The sequence below is a fragment of the Pelophylax lessonae genome, assembly GCF_965119305.1.
Source record: "Pelophylax lessonae genome assembly, chromosome: 5".
NCBI lineage: Eukaryota > Metazoa > Chordata > Amphibia > Anura > Ranidae > Pelophylax > Pelophylax lessonae.
This window is the reverse complement of record NC_138772.1, coordinates 357,634,706-357,653,548: the sequence shown is the minus strand read 5'-3', so window position 1 is coordinate 357,653,548 and position 18,843 is coordinate 357,634,706. Positions and strand designations below refer to the sequence as shown.

General features: G+C 45.8%; 1 protein-coding gene across 2 annotated transcripts in view; it reads left to right on the top strand.

The window, feature by feature from the left end:
• The first annotated feature begins 11,470 nt into the window (after positions 1–11,470).
• ATP9B (ATPase phospholipid transporting 9B (putative)) overlaps positions 11,471–18,843 on the top strand; it is a 578,806-nt gene continuing 571,433 nt past the window's right edge. For both annotated transcript variants that reach the window (XM_082258664.1, XM_082258663.1), the window contains exon 1: positions 11,471–11,615. In XM_082258664.1, the coding sequence (XP_082114790.1) occupies positions 11,539–11,615 (77 nt within the window). In that variant the 5' untranslated portion in view covers positions 11,471–11,538. The remainder of the gene's footprint in view (positions 11,616–18,843) is intronic.

Here is an 18,843-nt window from a genome sequence, read left to right as displayed (position 1 = left end):
TCCTAAGGCTAAACATTAGCTAACTAGGCAACAGGGGCTCACCCAAAAACAACTAGAGCCCACCTGAAAAAAACAATACACCCTCAAAGAGCATTAGGTCTTCTTAAAACAGCAGCCTGCAAAAGCTTGCGGCCAAAGCGAAGCATCCGCAGATGCCAACACATCCACTTTATAAAACTTTGTAAAGGTGTGTACTGACGACCAGGTGGCCGCCTTGCAAACCTGCGTCACCGACGCTTGATGACGGAAAGCCCAGGAGGCACTAAGCACCCGAGCAGCGCCGCCTTAACAGGTAAAGGAGGAACCTGACCCCCTGATGGAATTGGCCTGAACCACCATTTGATCCATCTGGAAATGGTCACAGGAGGAAGGGGACAAACCTTTGCGAGGTCCATCCATGAGCACAAATAGAGTCTGACTTCCTGAAAGACTCTATAGCAGCCATGTACACCTTAATTGCCTGGCCCTGGACAACATCCAAGGCATGCAACGCAATTTTCTTAGGATGTTTAGGCCTGGGACACAGGGAAGCCAACACAATGTCTTCATTCAAATGAAAGTCAGAGACCACCTTAGTAAGGAATGACGGACAGGGACGAAGCACCACCTTATCCTTGTGAACTACGAAATAAGGTGGACAGGATAATGCTGCATGTTCCAACACCCTGCGCGCAGAAGTGATAGCCACCAAAAAAGGCCACCTTCTGGGACAGCATAAGCAGGGGAATCTCCCGATTATTTTCAAAGGGAGACTTCTGTAGAACCGAAAGCACCAAATTAGAATCCCATGATGGCAACAGAGCCCGCACTAGAGGAAACAAATGTCGGACAACCTGAAGAAAGGTACGCACCAGGGAGTGTGTGGCCAAAGGTCGCTGGAAAAAAACCCGCCAAGGCCGATACCTGGCCCTTGATGGTACTCAAGGCCAATTTCAGTTCAACCCCCCTTTGAAGGAAGGTTAAGATATGAGCCATTGTGAAGGAGTAATGATGAACCCTACGAGACTAACACCACACAATGTACCTCATCCACGTACAATGGTAGATCTTCCTAGAGGTAGATTTCCTAACTTTTAAAAACGTAGGAATCACCGACTCAGAAAAACCTCTATCTATTAGCACCTGGCGTTCAACAGCCAAACCATCAAAGCCAGCGACTGTAAAGCAGGATGGAAGATCGGACCTTGGGACAGCAGATCCTCCCTGAGAGGAAGCTTCCAAAGGACATCGGCGACCAGCCGCACTAAATCGGCGTACCAGGCCTGTCCGGAGCGAGGCCAGTCCAGGGCCACTAACATGACCAGAATCCCTTCTGCCTCGATCCTGCGTAGGAGTCTGGGCAGAAGCTTGAGAAGAGGGAAGGGGTAGATCAGACAATGCTAACCCCACTGGCCCACCAGTGCGTCTGTGGCATCTGCCAAAGGATCACTTGACCGGGCTACAAACCTCTACACCTTTCTGTTGAGCCGAGATGCCAACAGATCCACCTCCGGGGTGCCCCACCTGAGACACAGCTGATGAAACACCTCCGGATGAAGGAATTACTCCCCTTGCTCCAACGCCTGCCGACTGAGGTAATTCGATGTGTGGGAAAATCCCACGCTTTGGAACTCAGGGAAAAGGGGAAAAAAAGGGCTGCAGCCTCCCTGGAATATAGCTGAAAGGCTATATCAGAATAATAGATAAAAGGGGGGGGGGGGGTAGGGAATATGGCGCTGCCTAAGTAGGTAATGGATGTTATGGGTAGTCTATTGTATGTACTCAAAAAATATTCAATAAACCGAGCTGTTGCTAATTCAAACCAAAATCACTTATAAATATGATAAACAGACATATAATTATAAAGTGCTTAGTGGTGTAATCTAATAAATCAATCTCTTAATAAAGTGATCCAGTGGCATAAAGTGCAACCATATGTAAACATATACAGAGAAGTGATCCGTGGTATAAGGTGCAGACTAAATAGTAGTGACTGTAGTGACTAATATCAAAATTATATATATATATATAAATGAAACAATCAATAATCAGAATATGGAGACACTTAAAATATTGTATACTGTATAAATATTATATAAGTGCAGTGATGTGGTGAGGGATAAATATTCACAAAAGTTGATTGTGTGCAGAAATATATAAATAGAGTAAAGTGCAAAAAGTGCTTGGGCACAGTGAAAAATGTGCACAGTGGAACTGATAAATGCTTATTGCATAAATCTTAGAATAAAGTTCATAGGTGGTGGTGCTCAGTATTCGTATGGCAATCCCATAGATCTTCAGTTTAAAGAGGGGTGCCCAGCGTGGTAATTATTATTATTATTATATAGTATTTATATAGCGCCGACAGTTTATGCAGCGCTTTACAACTTAAAGCGGTTGTAAACTCTATAAAAAAAAAATAATAAAAAAAAAACCTGCAAGACAAAGGCATAATGAGCTAGTATGCATCGCATACTACCCCATTATGTGTAACTTACCTTAAAACGAAGCCCCGACACGGACCCCCGGACATCGCTGCGGGCGCTGCCATGGTCCCTCGTCGTCTCTTCCGGGTTCGGCGGCTCCGGCGCGCTGATTGTCCGGAAGAGACGGCTCCGGCGCGATGATTGTCCGGAGCCGCGATTTTTCCGGCAAGCTCCCGGCAACTTAATTGAAGGTCCCCCGGACCTTCAGAGCGCATGCGCCGCTCGCGCGAGCGGCTGCATGCACTGTAAATATCTCCTAAACCGTGCCGGTTTAGGAGATATTATTTGTACCTACAGGTAAGCCTTATTACAGGCTTACCTGTAGGTTAAAGTGTCAAAAAGCGGGATACTACCGCTTTAAGGGTAGACAGTAAAAATACAATACACTTCAATACAGAAGGAATCAGAGGACCCTGCTCGTTAGAGCTTACAATCTAAGAGGGATAGTCAAGAGATGCATGAGGTAATAACTGTGGGGGATGGGCTGATGGAGAAAGTAAGAGCACAGTTGTTAGTTGGTTGCCAGATAGGTTTCTCTGAAGAGATGTTTTTCCAGGGATCGTCTGAAAGTAGTCAAAGTTAGAGATAGTCAGACAGATGGGGGTAAAGAATTCCAGAGGATGGGAGAAGCTCGGGAGAAGTCCTGGAGGCGAGCATGGGAAGTGGTTACAAGGGAGCTAGAGAGCAGGAGGTCCTGGGATTAACGAAGAGAACGAGTTGGTCAGTATTTTGAGACCAGATTAGTGATGTAGCTGGGCGCCAAGTTATGGATGGCTTTGTAGGTTATGGTTAGTAGCTTGAATTTAATTAGTTGGTTGAGTGGCAGCCAATGGAGGGATTGGCAAAGAGGGGTAGCAGACACAGAGCGGTTTGCAAGGTGGATGAGCCTGGCAGCTGCGTTCATGATAGACTGAAGGGGGGATAGTCTTTTTAAAGGTAAGCCAATGAGAATGGAGTTGCAGTAATCGAGACGAGAGATGACCCGGGAGTGGATCAGAAGCTTTGTGGCATCATTGGTTAGGAAGGGACGTATCTTGGAGATGTTGCGGAGGTTGAGGCGGCAAGCTTTGGACAGTGACTGGATGTGTGGCTGAAAGGATAGTTCAGAGTCCAGGATTATACCTAGGACCTTGGCATGGGTGGATGGGTTGATAGTTGTGCCGTTGATGTTGACGGAGAAATCAGGGCAAGAGGACCGTGGGGAGGAAATACCATGAGCTCGGTTTTGGACAGGTTGAGTTTGAGGAAGTGATGCGACATCCAGGCTGATATGTCTGTTAGTAAGCTGGTGATGCGTGAGGAGACTGAAGGAGTGAGCTGAGGGGTGGAGAGATAGATTTGGGTGTCATCAGCGTAGAGATGATATTGAAAGCCATGGGAGGCAATCAGCTGACCCAGGGAGGAGGTGTAGATTGAGAAAAGGAGTGGTCCAAGGACAGAACCTTGGGGGACCCAGACAGAGAAAGGAAGAGGAGAGGAGGTAGTAGAGTTGTAAGTAGCGCTGAAGGTGCATTGGGATAGGTAGGATGAGAACCAGTGAAGAATACGGTCACAGAGGCCAAAGGAGTGGAGGTTTTTTTTGAGGAGGGGGTGGTCTACTGTGTCAAAGGCAGCAAAGAGGTCCAGGAGTAGTACAGAATAGTGTCCATTGGTGTTAGTTGTTAGTAGGTCATTTGTGAGTTTAAGGAGAGCAGTTTCAGTGGAATGTTGAGGGCGAAATCCAGACTGAAGGGGATCAAGAAGATTGTTCTTAGTCAGATGGTCACTCAGTTGGTTGTAGACCAATCGTTCAAAGAGTATGGAGGAGAAGGGGAGTAAGGAGATGGGGCGTAGATTGTGAAGGTTGGTGGGGTCCAGTGAGGGCTTTTTAAGGATGGGAGTGACTAGCGCGTGCTTTAGAGAATTAGGGAAGATGCCAGAAGAGAGGGAGAGGTTGAAGATGTGAGTTAGAGAGCGCAGAATAGAGTCAGAGGGTGAGCGTAGCATGTGTGAGGGAGCAGGACCCAGGGGGCAGGTGGTTAGATGGGTGTTAGATAAAAGTGCAGCAACCTCATTAATACTAGTAGGGTGGTACAAGGGAAGTAATGATTGTACCTGTGGATATGGGTTGGTAAGTGGGGGAGGTTTCTGCACATTGGAGATCTCCTCGCGAATTGTATCTATCTTATTTTTGAAGAAATTGGCGATCTCCTGGGCAGTGAGCGAGTTAGAGGGTGGAGGACAGAGTAGAGAGTTAAAGGTAGAGAAGAGATGACAGGGACTAGAAGAGAATATTTGGATGAGCGTGGTAAAATAGGTTTGCTTGGCAGTGAGGAGAAAGGAATAATATTTTAGAAGGGCAGATTTATATCTGTTGAAGTCATCCAGGGACTAAAGCCCCGTACACACGTACCGATCGTCGGCGAACGATCGGCCGTCTTTTGTCCCCGGGCTGTCGGTGTCTGTTGAAAAGTGCAAAGACAGCACAAGAATTTTGTCCGCCGACTACAGCCGACTGCAGAAGTGATGTCATGTAATGGTTAACTTTCCCTGTGTTTTTTCTTTTCTGAGCATGGCCAGTCTTGCAAATCTGCGGTCTGTCGGCCGAATTCTGTACTGACTGGCTAACAATCGGCCGCTCTGGTGTCGGCATACAAAAATTTTAATGCTTGCATGACAGATTCTTGTCGGCAGAATGTGCGCTGACGGCTGTCGGAGGCATCATACTAACAAGCCTACAATCGGCAGATCGGTCGTCGGCCGAAGCTTTTCGGCCGACGATCGGTACGTGTGTACGGGCCTTTAGTCTTACGCCACCGGCGCTCAAGAACGCGGCTGCATTTTTTGAGACTTCGGGTGTTGTCTGTTTGCCAGGGTTGTAGGGGTCGGGGCCGAATTCTGCAGTGAGGGGAGCGAGCTTGTCTAGAGAGTGAGCTGTTATAGATGGAAGTGGCTAGGTTGGGGCATGACAAGGGTGATATTTTGTCATATAGATGGTCAGTGGCAGAGTAGAGCATAGAAGGGTTGAGGTGGCGAAGGTTTCTATGGGTAACTGTTAGGAGGTTGGAGGGAGAGGAGGTGGAAGACAGGGAGAGTGCGAAACTAATAAGGTGGTGATCAGAGAGTGGGAGAGGTTTGTTGGAGAGGTTGCAGGGAGTGCAGACAGGAGAAGACAAGGTCAAGGGTGTTGCCAGTGGAGTGTGGTAATCAAATGGATTGCACTCACCAGAGTTCCCAACCCCGCAAGGGGGTATTAGGCAGGGGTATATATAAGCTGTATACCACAGCATAAAGATGGCTTGTCCTTAGGGTTCCTGGACACTGCTCCCACGTCTGTACGTCTTGGTACCTGAGGACTGAGGTAATTTGCCTGCCAATTTTCACCCCGGGAATGTGCACGGTGGAGAGGGCTTGAACTAATCGTTCTGCCCACCTTAGAATGCTGGCTACCTCCAGAGCCGCCAGGGCACTTCTTGTGCCCCCTTGGTGATTGACATAAGCCACGGCGTGGCATTGTCCGATTAAATGCGCACTGGGCATCCCTGAAGACACAGTCTGATCACTCAGAGTTCCAGGACATTGATCGGTAGTCTGGACTCTTCCAGCGTCCAAATCCCCTGAGCAGAATGCTTGCCAAGGACGCCTCCCCAGCCAGACAGGCTGGCATCCGTGGTGACCACTGTCCAATACAAGGTGAGGAAGGATTTGCCCAGCCGATCTCAGGGACTCCTTCGATCCCCGGCTCAGCCGGATCTGATTGTTCAGAGACTGTGGAGTCTTGTCCCATTTGGCCAGAATTTCCCTTTGCAGGGAGCTCGTATGGAACTGTGCAAATGGAACTTCACATTCACAAAGCTCTGAGGCAAATTCCCTTATAAGCTTCAACTTTGATTGCAAAGTGAACAGCCTACATGCCATAAATCAACTCAATATACAGTATTACCCGCATGTGAAAAGCATTGTTTTAAATGGTCAACTCTGACTCTTGTGAGAGGGAGCATTAAAGCAAAGCTGTCCAGCTGTGCAAAACAGAAGCAAAGCTTACAGATCCACTTAACCCTGGAAAGATTTACCCCCTTCATAACCAGGCAATGTTTTGCTATATGGCACTGAGTTATTTTAACTGACAATTGCACGGTCAACACTAAATAAATCAAATTTATGTTTCCCCCCCCCAACAAATAGAGCTTTCTTTAAGGCCCCTTTCACACTTATGCGACGCAATTTACCCGCGATTTTGAAAGCAATGGCAAGGCTATATGCCTCAAAACGCATTAAAATCGTGGCAAAGTAGTGCAGGAACTACTTTGAAGTCGGTGCGACTTCAAAACGCACCGATATGAATGGGGCTCATTGAAAATAATAGAAAACGACTTGTCATGTGATTTTGCGGTCCAAAATTGCGGGACAAGTCGCACTAGTGTGAAAGGGGCCTTAGTGGTATTTGATGATGAGCACTGCTATGTTTTTGTATCTTTTGTACTATAAACAAAAAAGACCGACAATTTAGCCTCGGTTCACACTGGGGCGACCTGTGAGGCGACCTGGTCGCCTCACAGGTCGCCGCAGGTCGCCTCCCATAGGGAAGCTGCGGACCCGTTCTGATAGGAGCGACACAAGTCGCTCCGACTCAGAAAAAGGGTCCGGAGCTTCTTTGGGGCGACCAGGAGGCGACCGCCATAGACTTCAATGTTACGAAGTCCGTGGCGGCCGCTCCGAGGTAGCGGCGCGCTGCTCGCACCGCGACCTCGGAGGTCGCGGTGCGAAGTAGCGTCGCCCCAGTGTGAATGGGGGCTAAAAACATTGTTTTTACTTTCTACCATAAAACATATCCAATAAAACATTTATTGATAAATTTAGGCCAATATGTATTCTCCTACATATTTTTGGTAAAAAAAAAAAAAGTTGTAGAAGCTATAAACTATATTTTATACTAGTAATGGTGGTGATGAACCAATTATAGCAGCGGACAATCTGACACGAATACAGTGATCAGTGCTAAAAATATACACAGTCACTGTACTAATGACACTGGGGTTAAAACATCTAGGGCAATCAAAGGGTTAAATGTGCCTAGCCATTGTTTTTGTGTTTACTATGTGCTGCTTTTACTAAGACATGTGCTGGACTTTATTTCCCTGCTTTCCAGCACATCCCCACTGACAGGACAGAAAACTGCCTTGTTTACATGGGTAGAGCTCTGTTCTGTCCTTCTCCTGGCAGATTAGTGGGTGCCGGTGGACATCCATTGATCGGCTCTCGCTGATTGGCTGCTGCTCCAACTAATCATAGCAGAAGCGGCACGCCCCCTGCCTGGATGTGCCGGATCATGTACAGGGCAAGTAATCTAGCACAGGAGAGCCACTTTGCCACCGTATAATATCTGTATGCACTCAGCAAGTTTTAGGCCCCTTTCACACTTGTGCAACTTGACGCAATGCCTGTGTAATCTTGAGGTCTAAGGACCTCAAGTCACTTTAAAGTCGGACCAAAGTAGTGCAGGGACTACTTTGGAGTTGCACAGATATGAATGGTGCGGAAAAGTTGCACAAGTGTGAAAGGGGCTTTATACTTTTAGCAAATATGGTTCCCATATGGATTTATACAATTGCAAATAATACACAGCAACAACAAGTGTTTAGAAAATGTATGTTTATTTACATCAGATTGTTTTACATTATACATTTATTGTAAAGATAACTCGGGCTGGGTTCACATATGCTCGGGTCAGGGAATGCTTTCAAAATTGCGCTCATTCCCAACTCACAGGCAAAACATGCTGCTCTTTTTTTTTTTTTGTATAATCTTTATTTTTGAATTGAACTCAACAGTGAAGTACAAAAAAACAGGACAAGAAACAAGGAAGGGCACAATGCACGTTATATCGTAAAGGAGCGGAAAAAAAGTGCACCCCCGTACAGCAACATGTACACCCCCCGGTAAAGCCCTGGCCCAGCCCAAACCAGTGTGGCTGCAGAATTCCCCTAGGTCCAGGCATTCGGCCCCATTTGACCCATAACTCTCCCCCCCCCGCAAAGAGATGGGAGAGGGGAATCCCCGCCTCCCATGATCAATAACATCAAAACTGCAGCATAAGGGGCTACCTAGGCCCACCGTCCCAGGGTGGGTGGCACCATAATACCAGAAAAAAAAAAAAACATAAAAGAAAAAGAGGAAGTTTCTGCCAATACGGCAAACAAACGGTGTCCGCGCCCGGCTCCAGCGAGATGCAGCTGACAATGACCACAACTAGGCCAAAGGCGGGTTCATGCTCGTTAATAAAACTCCCACACATTGGAAAATGAAGCCTGCTTTTGCGTGTGCCAAATCGCATGGTGCTCCAGCACCATGCGACTTGGTGCACTTTAAAAAGAAGTCAGAGACTTCTTTCCCTTCGTTTCTGTGGGAAGGGCAGACCATTGAAATGAACTGGCTGCCTACACACAGAGTTGAGATTGCACGTGTGAAATAAAGAGGAATAGCTAGCACTGTCCTCCTCCTGCTCAATAGCAGAGTGCATAGCTTGTCCTGTGATGCCCTACAGAAGCTGAAAGCCACGTGCCTTCAGCCTGGGTGAGGTGGCAATTCTCCTTCACAGAGGTGGTGCAGGTTTACTGTGCATGTCCACAAGTATGCAGCCCACAAATTGCAGTTCAGGTTCCAGGACCGCTCTTCTCTGTCTTTATTGGTGCATGCAGCAGGATATCAGCCAACTACAGCTACAACCCCACTTATCTGCAACCATTTTTGTCTCTTCCCCTCTCCCAGACAATATACCGTTCTAATTTAAAGTCCTGACATGGAACACCTTCATGGCCGGTCCCCGCCGCAGCCTTCCATTTGTCCTAAGCAGCTTCTGCCAGGGAATGGCGGGGCACAGCTGAAGTGGAGGGCAGGGTGATGTGTTATTAGTACATATTGCACCATTTAGCCCTGGTGGTGCGGGATTCGCAGCGATCCCTGTGCTTTTCCTGCACTGCATCACAATCGCACTCCGTTCATGTGAGCGGCAGCGGGGGTCAATGTTATCCCAAAAACGGTTTGCAAAACGCAGTGTACTTCTCTTTTGGGTATTTTATTTTTCAACTTCCTGTAACAGACCAAGCTGTCCAGCAAAAGAGTTAGGTCCCTTTCACATGGGTGACCCAATCAGGGCCCCCTGTCAGATTTTTCAGGCAGACCTGATCATATGGTCCATGCATCCCTATGGAACGGCGGGTGTAAATTAACTTGTGTCTGGTTACACCCACCTACCTCCAATCTGATCCAGTCCAGGAACAAAAAAAAAAAAAGGGGGGGGGAGAGGAGGGATCCATCCCCCTCTGTCTGGACAGATTGGATTGGGGGGCAGATTATTGGACAGACGCTCTGCTGACATCAATTGAGTCCACCTTGTGTAAAAGGTGCCTTAGGAAGTTGAGACAAACAATTTACCACTGACAACTGTCAGCTTTTATTAACCACTTGTCGACCGCCGCAAGTACATATACTGCGGCGGTCAGCCCCCCCTGGGCAATAGCGGGCGAGTGTGCAGTGCCGGAGGCGTGCTCCCGCCCCCGCTCGTACACTGCCATCCCAGCGCGAGTGACCGGCGGCTCCGATGTTCGCTGGTCACTCGCAATCTCCCGCTGGAGAGGGAGAAAGGCAGGCGGCTGATGTAAACAAAGCCGCTTGTCATTCTCCCTGGTGTAAGAACAGAGATCATACGATCTTGCTATGTAGGATTGTATGTCACTGTGGTTACATCACTAGCCACACCCCTTTACAGTTAGAAGCACGCCCCTAGGGACACCCATGATCTATAGCAGGGGTGTCAAACTCAATTTCATTGCGGGTCACATCAGCCTCATGGTTGCCTTCAAAGGGCGAGGGGTATCTGTAAGACTAGATGTCCAGCGCACCCCCCCCCCTTACATCAGATGTCAAGAGCCCCCCCCCCCTCCTTTAAATTATAGTTCACCCCTTGTGCTCCTGCCAGGGAGAAGCCGGGGAAGGGGCTGAGAAGCAGAAAGCGCAGAGTCTGGAGGAAGACCAGAGGAGGGTTGGAGTCAATTGCCAGAGTCTGCTGAATGTCGAAAGCAGGGGATGCGGACACAAGGGGGTGCTGCAGCTGTACACAGAGGAGTAGGATCTGTAGAAAGTTATGTCCTCCTTTCTGCTGCCTACTCCTGAGATGGGGAGGAGGGTGGCAAAGACGAGTGCCTCCACGGCTGCACAGAGAAGTGCAGGAACTGGTGGAGGAGTTCTGTCATCCTCTCTGCTGCGACGAGATAGGGTGAGACCAGGGGGGGGGGGGGTGCCATAGTGGCAGGAGAGGTATGAGGTCAACATGAAATGGCCTGACGGGCTGCATTCGGCCCGCGGGCCTTGTGCTTGACACCTGTGCTCTATAGGGTCCAGGTATCGCCTCATGCTACCAGTAGTGACACTGACCCTTGCTAAATACAAAACGAGTGGAAGAACAGTCAGAAAAGATGATGAGTAGGGGAAAAACTGTCAGTGGCTTTCCTGTTTTGGAGGATTGTTGCCCATGTAGTGCACCTGTTAATTTTATTAACACTAAAGCAGCTGAAACTAACAACCCCCTCTGCTGCTTCACTGACCCGATCAATATCACAGGAGTTTGACTTGACGCTATACTCTGATTAAAAAAGTTCCTTTCAATGTTTTGAGCAGTTTATACTCCATTCTTATATTTGGGATTAATACTGCTTCAGCTTTATTGAAGGGTCACCAAATGACACTTGGATCCGTTGTATGCACTGCAGTGACATGTGTGGATGGTGAACTCCAGGCAGGGTTATGGTGTTCTCTATGTATACAGATGGATATGATGTGAATGAGCCTCTATCTCCTCCAATACTCACCCAGTGCTGCCTGTCACTCCTCTCTGAGCTCTCACCGTACTCCTCACTCCTCGGTCACATGGAGGAAATCAGCTGCTACTCTGGAATGCCCAGCCAACTCCACGACGTCACCTCTCCCTGGCAGCACACGTTACCGGGTCAGCTGACTGTGACGTCACATCCCTCTGTCTTCCGCGATTGCGGCTGGTTGGTCGCACCGGTGTAACGTCAGGCCGTGTGAGCGGCGGATGATGGCGGACGGCATCCCTCTACAGCCGGTGCAGAAGAGAGCAGCCTACTACACAGCGGACAAGAATAAGAGGAGGTGAGAGTTCCCCGCCCACTGCTGTGTACCTGTCCATACAGAGTGTGTCTTATAATATGACATTCTCCTCCTGTCACTTCACTAAGTCACTGTCCGGGGACACATTCCAGCAGGGACCCACACATGGCTCATGTCAGCAGTAATAAAGTGTATGCACAGACACAGCCTGTTTGTTACTTTTATGTGGAGTGGTGATGGTGGAAACCCTGCTCAGGTTATCTTTCTGCTGTCTGAGTACCACTGGGGGAAGTTCCCTTCACTTCCTGTCCCTGAGAGGCAACAGGAAGTTAGACCAAATCTCCCAAAGTCCAGGAAAGTCCCTCATAGCTGTTCACTGGATAGGTGGCCCCATTGGAAACTTTCTTCTTACTATTTGTTCTGGGGACATCACTGACGTGTTCTCTGGGGACATCACTGACGTGTTCTCTGGGGACATCGCTGATGTGTTCTCTGGGGACATCGCTGATGTGTTCTCTGGGGACATCGCTGACGTCTTCTGTAGGGACAGCGCTGACGTGTCCTCTGGGGACATTGCTATCGTGTCCTCTGGGGACATTGCTATCGTGTCCTCTGGGGACATCGCTGACACGTTCTCTGGGGACATCGCTGACGTGTTCTCTGGGGACATCGTTCTCTGGGGATGGCTCCGTAGTGTTCTCTGGGGACGGTTCCGACCTGTGCTCTGGGGACGGTTCTGATGTGTGCTCTGGGTCTGGGGACATTGCTATGGTGTTTTCTTGGGACAGCTTTGACGTGCTCTGGAGACAGTCCTGACGTTTTCTCTGGGGACAGCTCCGATGTTTTCTCTGGGGACAGCTCCGATGTTTTCTCTGGGGACAGCTCCGACGTTTTCTCTGGGGACAGCTCCGACGTTTTCTCTAGGGACAGCCCTGATGTGTTCTCTGGGGACAGCCCTGACATGTTCTCTGGGGACAGTTCTGATGTGTTCTTTGGGGACAGCTCTGATGTGTTCTCTGGGGACAGCCCTGACATGTTCTCTGGGGACAGCTCTGATGTGTTCTTTGAGGACAGCCCTGACATGTTCTCTGGGGACAGCTCTGATGTGTTCTTTGAGGACAGCCCTGACGTGTTCTCTGGGGACAGCTCTGATGTGTTCTTTGGGGGCAGCCCTGACATGTTCTCTGGGGACAGCTCTGATGTGTTCTTTGAGGACAGCCCTCAAATGGTAGTGTTCTTTGGGGGCAGCTAGCACAGAAGCTGCTCTCATCACTTTCTTCTCAGACCAGAAGTAAACTCTGATTTACAAGTGGAAAAGGTAAATCCCAAACTGGTTGGAATTTAATAGCGCTTGCTAGTAGGGACTATGAACAGGGAATTAATATAAAACTAAATGTCACCAAATAAATTATCATTAAAATCAAGTAAAATGCATAAATAGTACCAATAAAATTGATTAATATAAGATAGTATACCCAATAAATATCATATAAATATAGTCAAATAGGTGTCATAAAGTGCATAAAAGTGCAAAAATTTAATTATATATATATATATAGTCCAGTAAAAGTTCATAAGTGACTTGGTGAAAGTTAAATACACTGCTGTGCAAAGAAAAGTGCAGGTGCTCAGTGCTGGATCCTCCTATGGTCCAATAGCCAAACGAGTGATTCTAGGGTAGGTAAGATGTAAGCTTACCAAATGTAGTGGGTCGGAGTTACCTTACGGCACAAAGACCAATACAGCTTTTTTGGGGCTCCTGGCCTCAGATGCGGTACCTGCTGGGCTTGTCCCTCACCGACCGAGATCCTATCCTAGACAGGCGATGTCCTCTGAAGACGTCATACGCTCTGACGAAACGCGCGTCAGGTGGAACGCACGCCGCCTACCCGGAAGTCAGCTGGAACGCAGTACGGGGGATACCGCTCTCCACGCTACAGACTTCATGCTAGCGGGCGCGGCTTTATTTTAACTGCTTTGTATGTGTTATCTGATCTCTAATTTTGGAAATAAACCCTTTTGAAACGGTACTTCACCATCTGGAGCCATTTATTTTTCCCTACCCGGATCTTGAGGACATCGCCTGTCTAGGATAGGATCTCGGTCGGTGAGGGACAAGCCCAGCAGGTACCGCATCTGAGGCCAGGAGGGCCAACAAGCTGTATTGGTCTTTGTGCCGTAAGGTAACTCAGACCCACTACATTTGGTAAGCTTACATCTTACCTATCCTAGAATCACTCGTTTGGCTATTGGACCATAGGAGGATCCAGCACTGAGCACCTGCACTTTTCTTTGCACAGCAGTGTATTTAACTTTCACCAAGTCACTTATGAACTTTTACTGGACTATATATATAATTACATTTTTGCACTTTTATGCACTTTATGACACCTATTTGACTATATTTATATGATATTTATTGGGTATACTATCTTATATTAATCAATTTTATTGGTACTATTTATGCATTTTACTTGATTTTAATGATAATTTATTTGGTGACATTTAGTTTTATATTAATTCCCTGTTCATAGTCCTTGCTAGCAAGCGCTATTAAATTCCAACCAGTTTGGGAATTTACCTTTTCCAATTAACTCTACACACACTATAGCAGCTGCTATCCCTTAGTTTTTAGGAATCCACCCCACCCCCTAGCCTTCCTAGGCGCGGAGAATATACTCTTTTGAGTATATATATATATATATATTTATGATTTACAAGTGTACATGCTGCATGATTTTTACTACATTGTATCAATTGTGTTTGCTGCAAGACCTGCCACCGCCTGATTCCTTAGAAGAGTATTAAAGCAGAACTAAAGTTTTCTTTTTTATAAGAACTTTGAAATTACAAGTTGAAAATAGCACATTCATGTTTCTTGTGGCTTTTTGGCTAGGTTCACACTTGTGCGTGTGGTTGTGGGTGCGGGACACCGTGTAAATTGCACCCACCTGCAGCCAAAGATCGCTGCTCCCTTGCAGATACACAGGGCTGCCATCCATTCTTAATGGCACCCCCACACATCTGAAAATGCAGCACATTTTCGGTTGCGGGAATTCAATAGTGCAAAATCGCCATGTGATTTCACTCTGCATTTAAAAAAGGTGCAGGAACCTTTTTCCTGCAAGAAATGCAGGCAGAGCTGCTTAGGTGTGAACCTAGCCTTCAAGACAGTCTCACAGTTGCTTTGCAGGCACAGTGCATGACCTACTGTAGAATCTGACTGTCATGGACAGTAAGTACCCACAGGAAAGTGACAGTCCAGGAAATACTGGGCAGATCGTTGTTTGGGGGCACAGGCCTCACAAAGGGCACTTTCTGCACTGGAGTCACAGGATGACATGGTATGCTCTGGGGTCACTGGGTGACATAGTGGCTTAAATCTGTAAGTGTAAAATAAAGCATAAAAATAAGCAGTAAATTAACACGTGTCATGAGCTAAGGGCATATAGATTCCGGGCAGTAAAGTCTACATGAGCTGTGACTTACTCAAGATGGTCACAACTAGAAATACAGTGACCCTTTTTTTTTTTTTTGAAACACAGCACACCCCAAAGCATGGTATTTGCACTGTGGTGCACTGCATTGTGGGTGTGTTGCTCGCTACTGTATTTGTGCATTGGGGTGCCATTCATTTAGAATGGCACTGTAATGCATGGGACAAACCACTGAGACTACTGTTGTGTGGATTGATATACTAATAAAATCTAATGGTTTCTGAAGATGCTGTGGTATTTGTGTATTTTATTACATTCTGGTAACAGCTAGGAAAATGCATAAATCTGAGTAGGTACCAGAGAGGGGATATGTTGGCTTCCCCCTTGCTACCCTAGCTCATGCTTTTTCAAGTGGAAGTTTGGTAAAGTGGAAGAAAACCCTAACACTATTAAAAACATTCCTTCCCTCCTCCTACCACCTATCCTGCATAGCCTGTATGGAAAAAAAATTCTATGTACCTACCTATTTATAATCCAATCCAGTCCAGTCACATTATTCAGCAGCTCCAGCTTCCCTGTGTGCTGCAGGGAAGAAGAGGGAGAGCCGACAGCCATTGTCAATCACTACTTTACACAAGAAAGCTGGAGCTGCAGGATCACATGACCGAACCAGAGGGGATTAAAAACAAGTAGGTAGTGGTACACAGATATTTCTTTTATATAGTAAAATAAAATATATAGAAACTGCGCTAACAAAAAAAAATTATGGAACAAGAAAAGCTGCTAGCAAATCAACTGACATGTGTTGTAAGTAGAGTGAAAAATAAGAAATTGCAGCGCTAATCCAAAATTGTAAAAAACATGTGACCATATGTCAATAGATGAACATATATATATATATATATATCAAATGAATCATACATATAATCAAATGTGATTGAAAGTAATCAAAAGTGTATCCACTGAAAAAAAGTTCATAAAGAAAGTCCCAGGTAGTGATTAGACTAAATGTGCATCCAAATTCAAAGGTGAACCGTGCCAAGGGACCCCACACCAAGGATCAAAAAATTGCGCTCACCGGAGGGTATGAACCCAAGATACTTTATAGTATATGGGCCTATACGGGCTGATATTGCTGTATACTCCCAAGATAAGGCTGGAACACCGGATATTCAGGAGGGTAGCCACAGTGTCACAAATGGAAGCCGTAGGTCTCTCACAGTCATACATGGAGGAAGCCAGACAAAACCGACATAGTGTAAAACTGCTAAAATTTTAATATAGTATAAAAGCCAAAGAAACACTTACAAGCATGCAATAAACTTAAGGTATGTATACAGAAACAGATGGCATTAATGACGTTCCTAAGGTGTTTCCTCTAAGCAGACATAATCATAGGAAGCTACCATCTTTTGTCTGGCTTCCTCCATGTATGACTGTGAGAGACCTACGGCTTCCATTTGTGAAGTTTTTTTCTGTTACTTTTAAGACATTGCTCTCACTCCTAGTACACGGATGCCACAAAATTATTCCTTACAGGGATTTTAATCATTCCCTGTTTGAGTAGCATGGGAATAAGGCAACTTGGAGCTGTAATACAAGGATGAGCAGCCCACCTGCTGCAATATAGAAGGTTATGGCATTTGTAATAAGAAGATAGGGATTATTGGCAGTTATAGTAAGGAAGAGAATTGTTCCTGGCGTTTGAGCCAAGAACAGGCAATTATATAAGCTGGAATTAGTAGGACCTTTTCAGAGTTGTATAAAGTACTCGAAACCCATACTTGAGTAAAAGTACAAGTGACTTAAGTAGAAGTGGAAGTGCTCGATCAAAAAGTGACTTGAGTAGAAGTGGAAGTGCTCGATCAAAAAGTGACTTGAGTAGAAGTGGAAGTGCTCGATCAAAAAGTGACTTGAGTAGAAGTACTAAAGTATTCAACATTTTTTGTACTTAAGTATTGCAAGTAGTTTTTTTAAAAATGTTGCTACTCCAGTTCTGAAAGTAAAAGTACCAGTAGTTTTGAAAAAGAATTGCTACTCAAGTACTGAAAGTAAAAGTACAAGTACTGTGTTATGTAGTTATTAAAGAAAGAAGTCAAAAGTTTGAACATCATATTGTTTTTTATTATTTCAAATGCAGCTTTTATTTATACATACAGTAGCTTTTATTTTCGTATGCGCTAATAATACACATGTTTTGAGCTTCATGAAACCTGCCATCTACTGTTCTGGCAGTGGTCATTTTTATAATTGTAACGAGTAACTATGCAGCACAAAACAAAAATATCGGAGTAGAAGTATTGAAATCATTGAATAAATGTAGTGAAGTAAAAATGGAAGTAGGAGAAAAAAATTCTACTCTAGGAAAGTACAGCTACCGCCTTTCGGTACTTAAGTACAGTAGTAAAGTAGTTCTACTTAGTTACTATACATCTCTGGGCCTTTTTCACACTTTGTGCAGTGACTGGTGTTCTTCTGCAGTTCAACAATGCCAGTCACTGTAAGGGCACACAGAAAGCATTTTTTTTTCTTTGTGGCCCAATCGCACCACAAAGCGGGTGTTATGTGCAATGTGGTAAGGTGTGCTAAATTGCAGACATGCTGATTGATATAATGTTACTACAACAGATATACAGACGCATACAGGTGCATCTCATAAAATTAGAATATCATCAAAAAGTTCATTTATTTCAATAGTTCAATTCAAAAGTGAAACTCATATAATTTATATAAGAGTGATCTATGTCAAGCATTTCTTTCTTTTAATTTTGATGATTATGGCTTATAGCTAGTGTAAACCCAAAATTCAGTATCTCAGAAAATTAGAATATTACATAAGACCACTTAAAAAAAAAAAAGGATTTTAATACAGAAATGTTGGCCTACTGAAAAGTATGTCCATGTACAGTATAGTATGCACTCAATACTTGGTCGGGGCTCCTTTTGCATGAATTACTGCATTAGTGTGGTGTGGCATGGAGGCGATCAGACTGTGGCACTGCTGAGGTGTTATTGAAGCGTAGGTTTCTTTGATAGCAGCCTTCAGTTCATCTGCATTGTTGGGTCTGGTGTCTCTCATCTTCCTCTTGACAATACCCTACAGATTCTCTATGGGGTTTAGGTCAGGCGAGTTTGCTGGCCAATCAAGCGCAATGATACCATGATCATCATACCAGGAATTGGTACTTTTGGCAGTCCTGCTAAAAAATAAAATCAGCATCTCCATAAAGCTCGTCAACAGAGGGAAGCATGAAGTGCCCTAGAATTTCCTGGTAGAGGGCTGCGCTAACTTTGGACTTGATAAAACACACTGGACTAACACCAGCAGATGACATGGCTCCCCAAATCATCAATTACTGTGGAAACTTCACACTGGACCTCATGCAACTTAGATTCTGTGCCTCTCCACTCATCCTCCAGACTCTGGGACCTTGATTTCCAAATGAAATGCAAAACTTTGCACAGTCAGTGATAATTTGGGGAGCCATGTCATCTGCTGGTGTTGGTTAATTGTTTTTATCAAGTCCAAAGTCAGCGCAGCTCTCTACCAGGTAATTCTAGAGCACTTCATGCTTCCCTCTACTGACCAGCTATATGGAGATGCTCATTTCATTTTCCAGCAGGACTTGGCACCTGCCCACATTGCCAAAAGTACCATTAGTTGGTTTAATGATCATGGTATTGCTGAGCTTGATTGTCCAGAAAACTCGCCTGACTTAAACCCCATGCAGTAGTGTCAAACTCAATTTAATCGCGGGCCGCATCAGCATTATGATTGCCCTCAAAAGGGCCGATTGTATTTGTAAGACTAGATGTCAAGAGCATCCTCTACC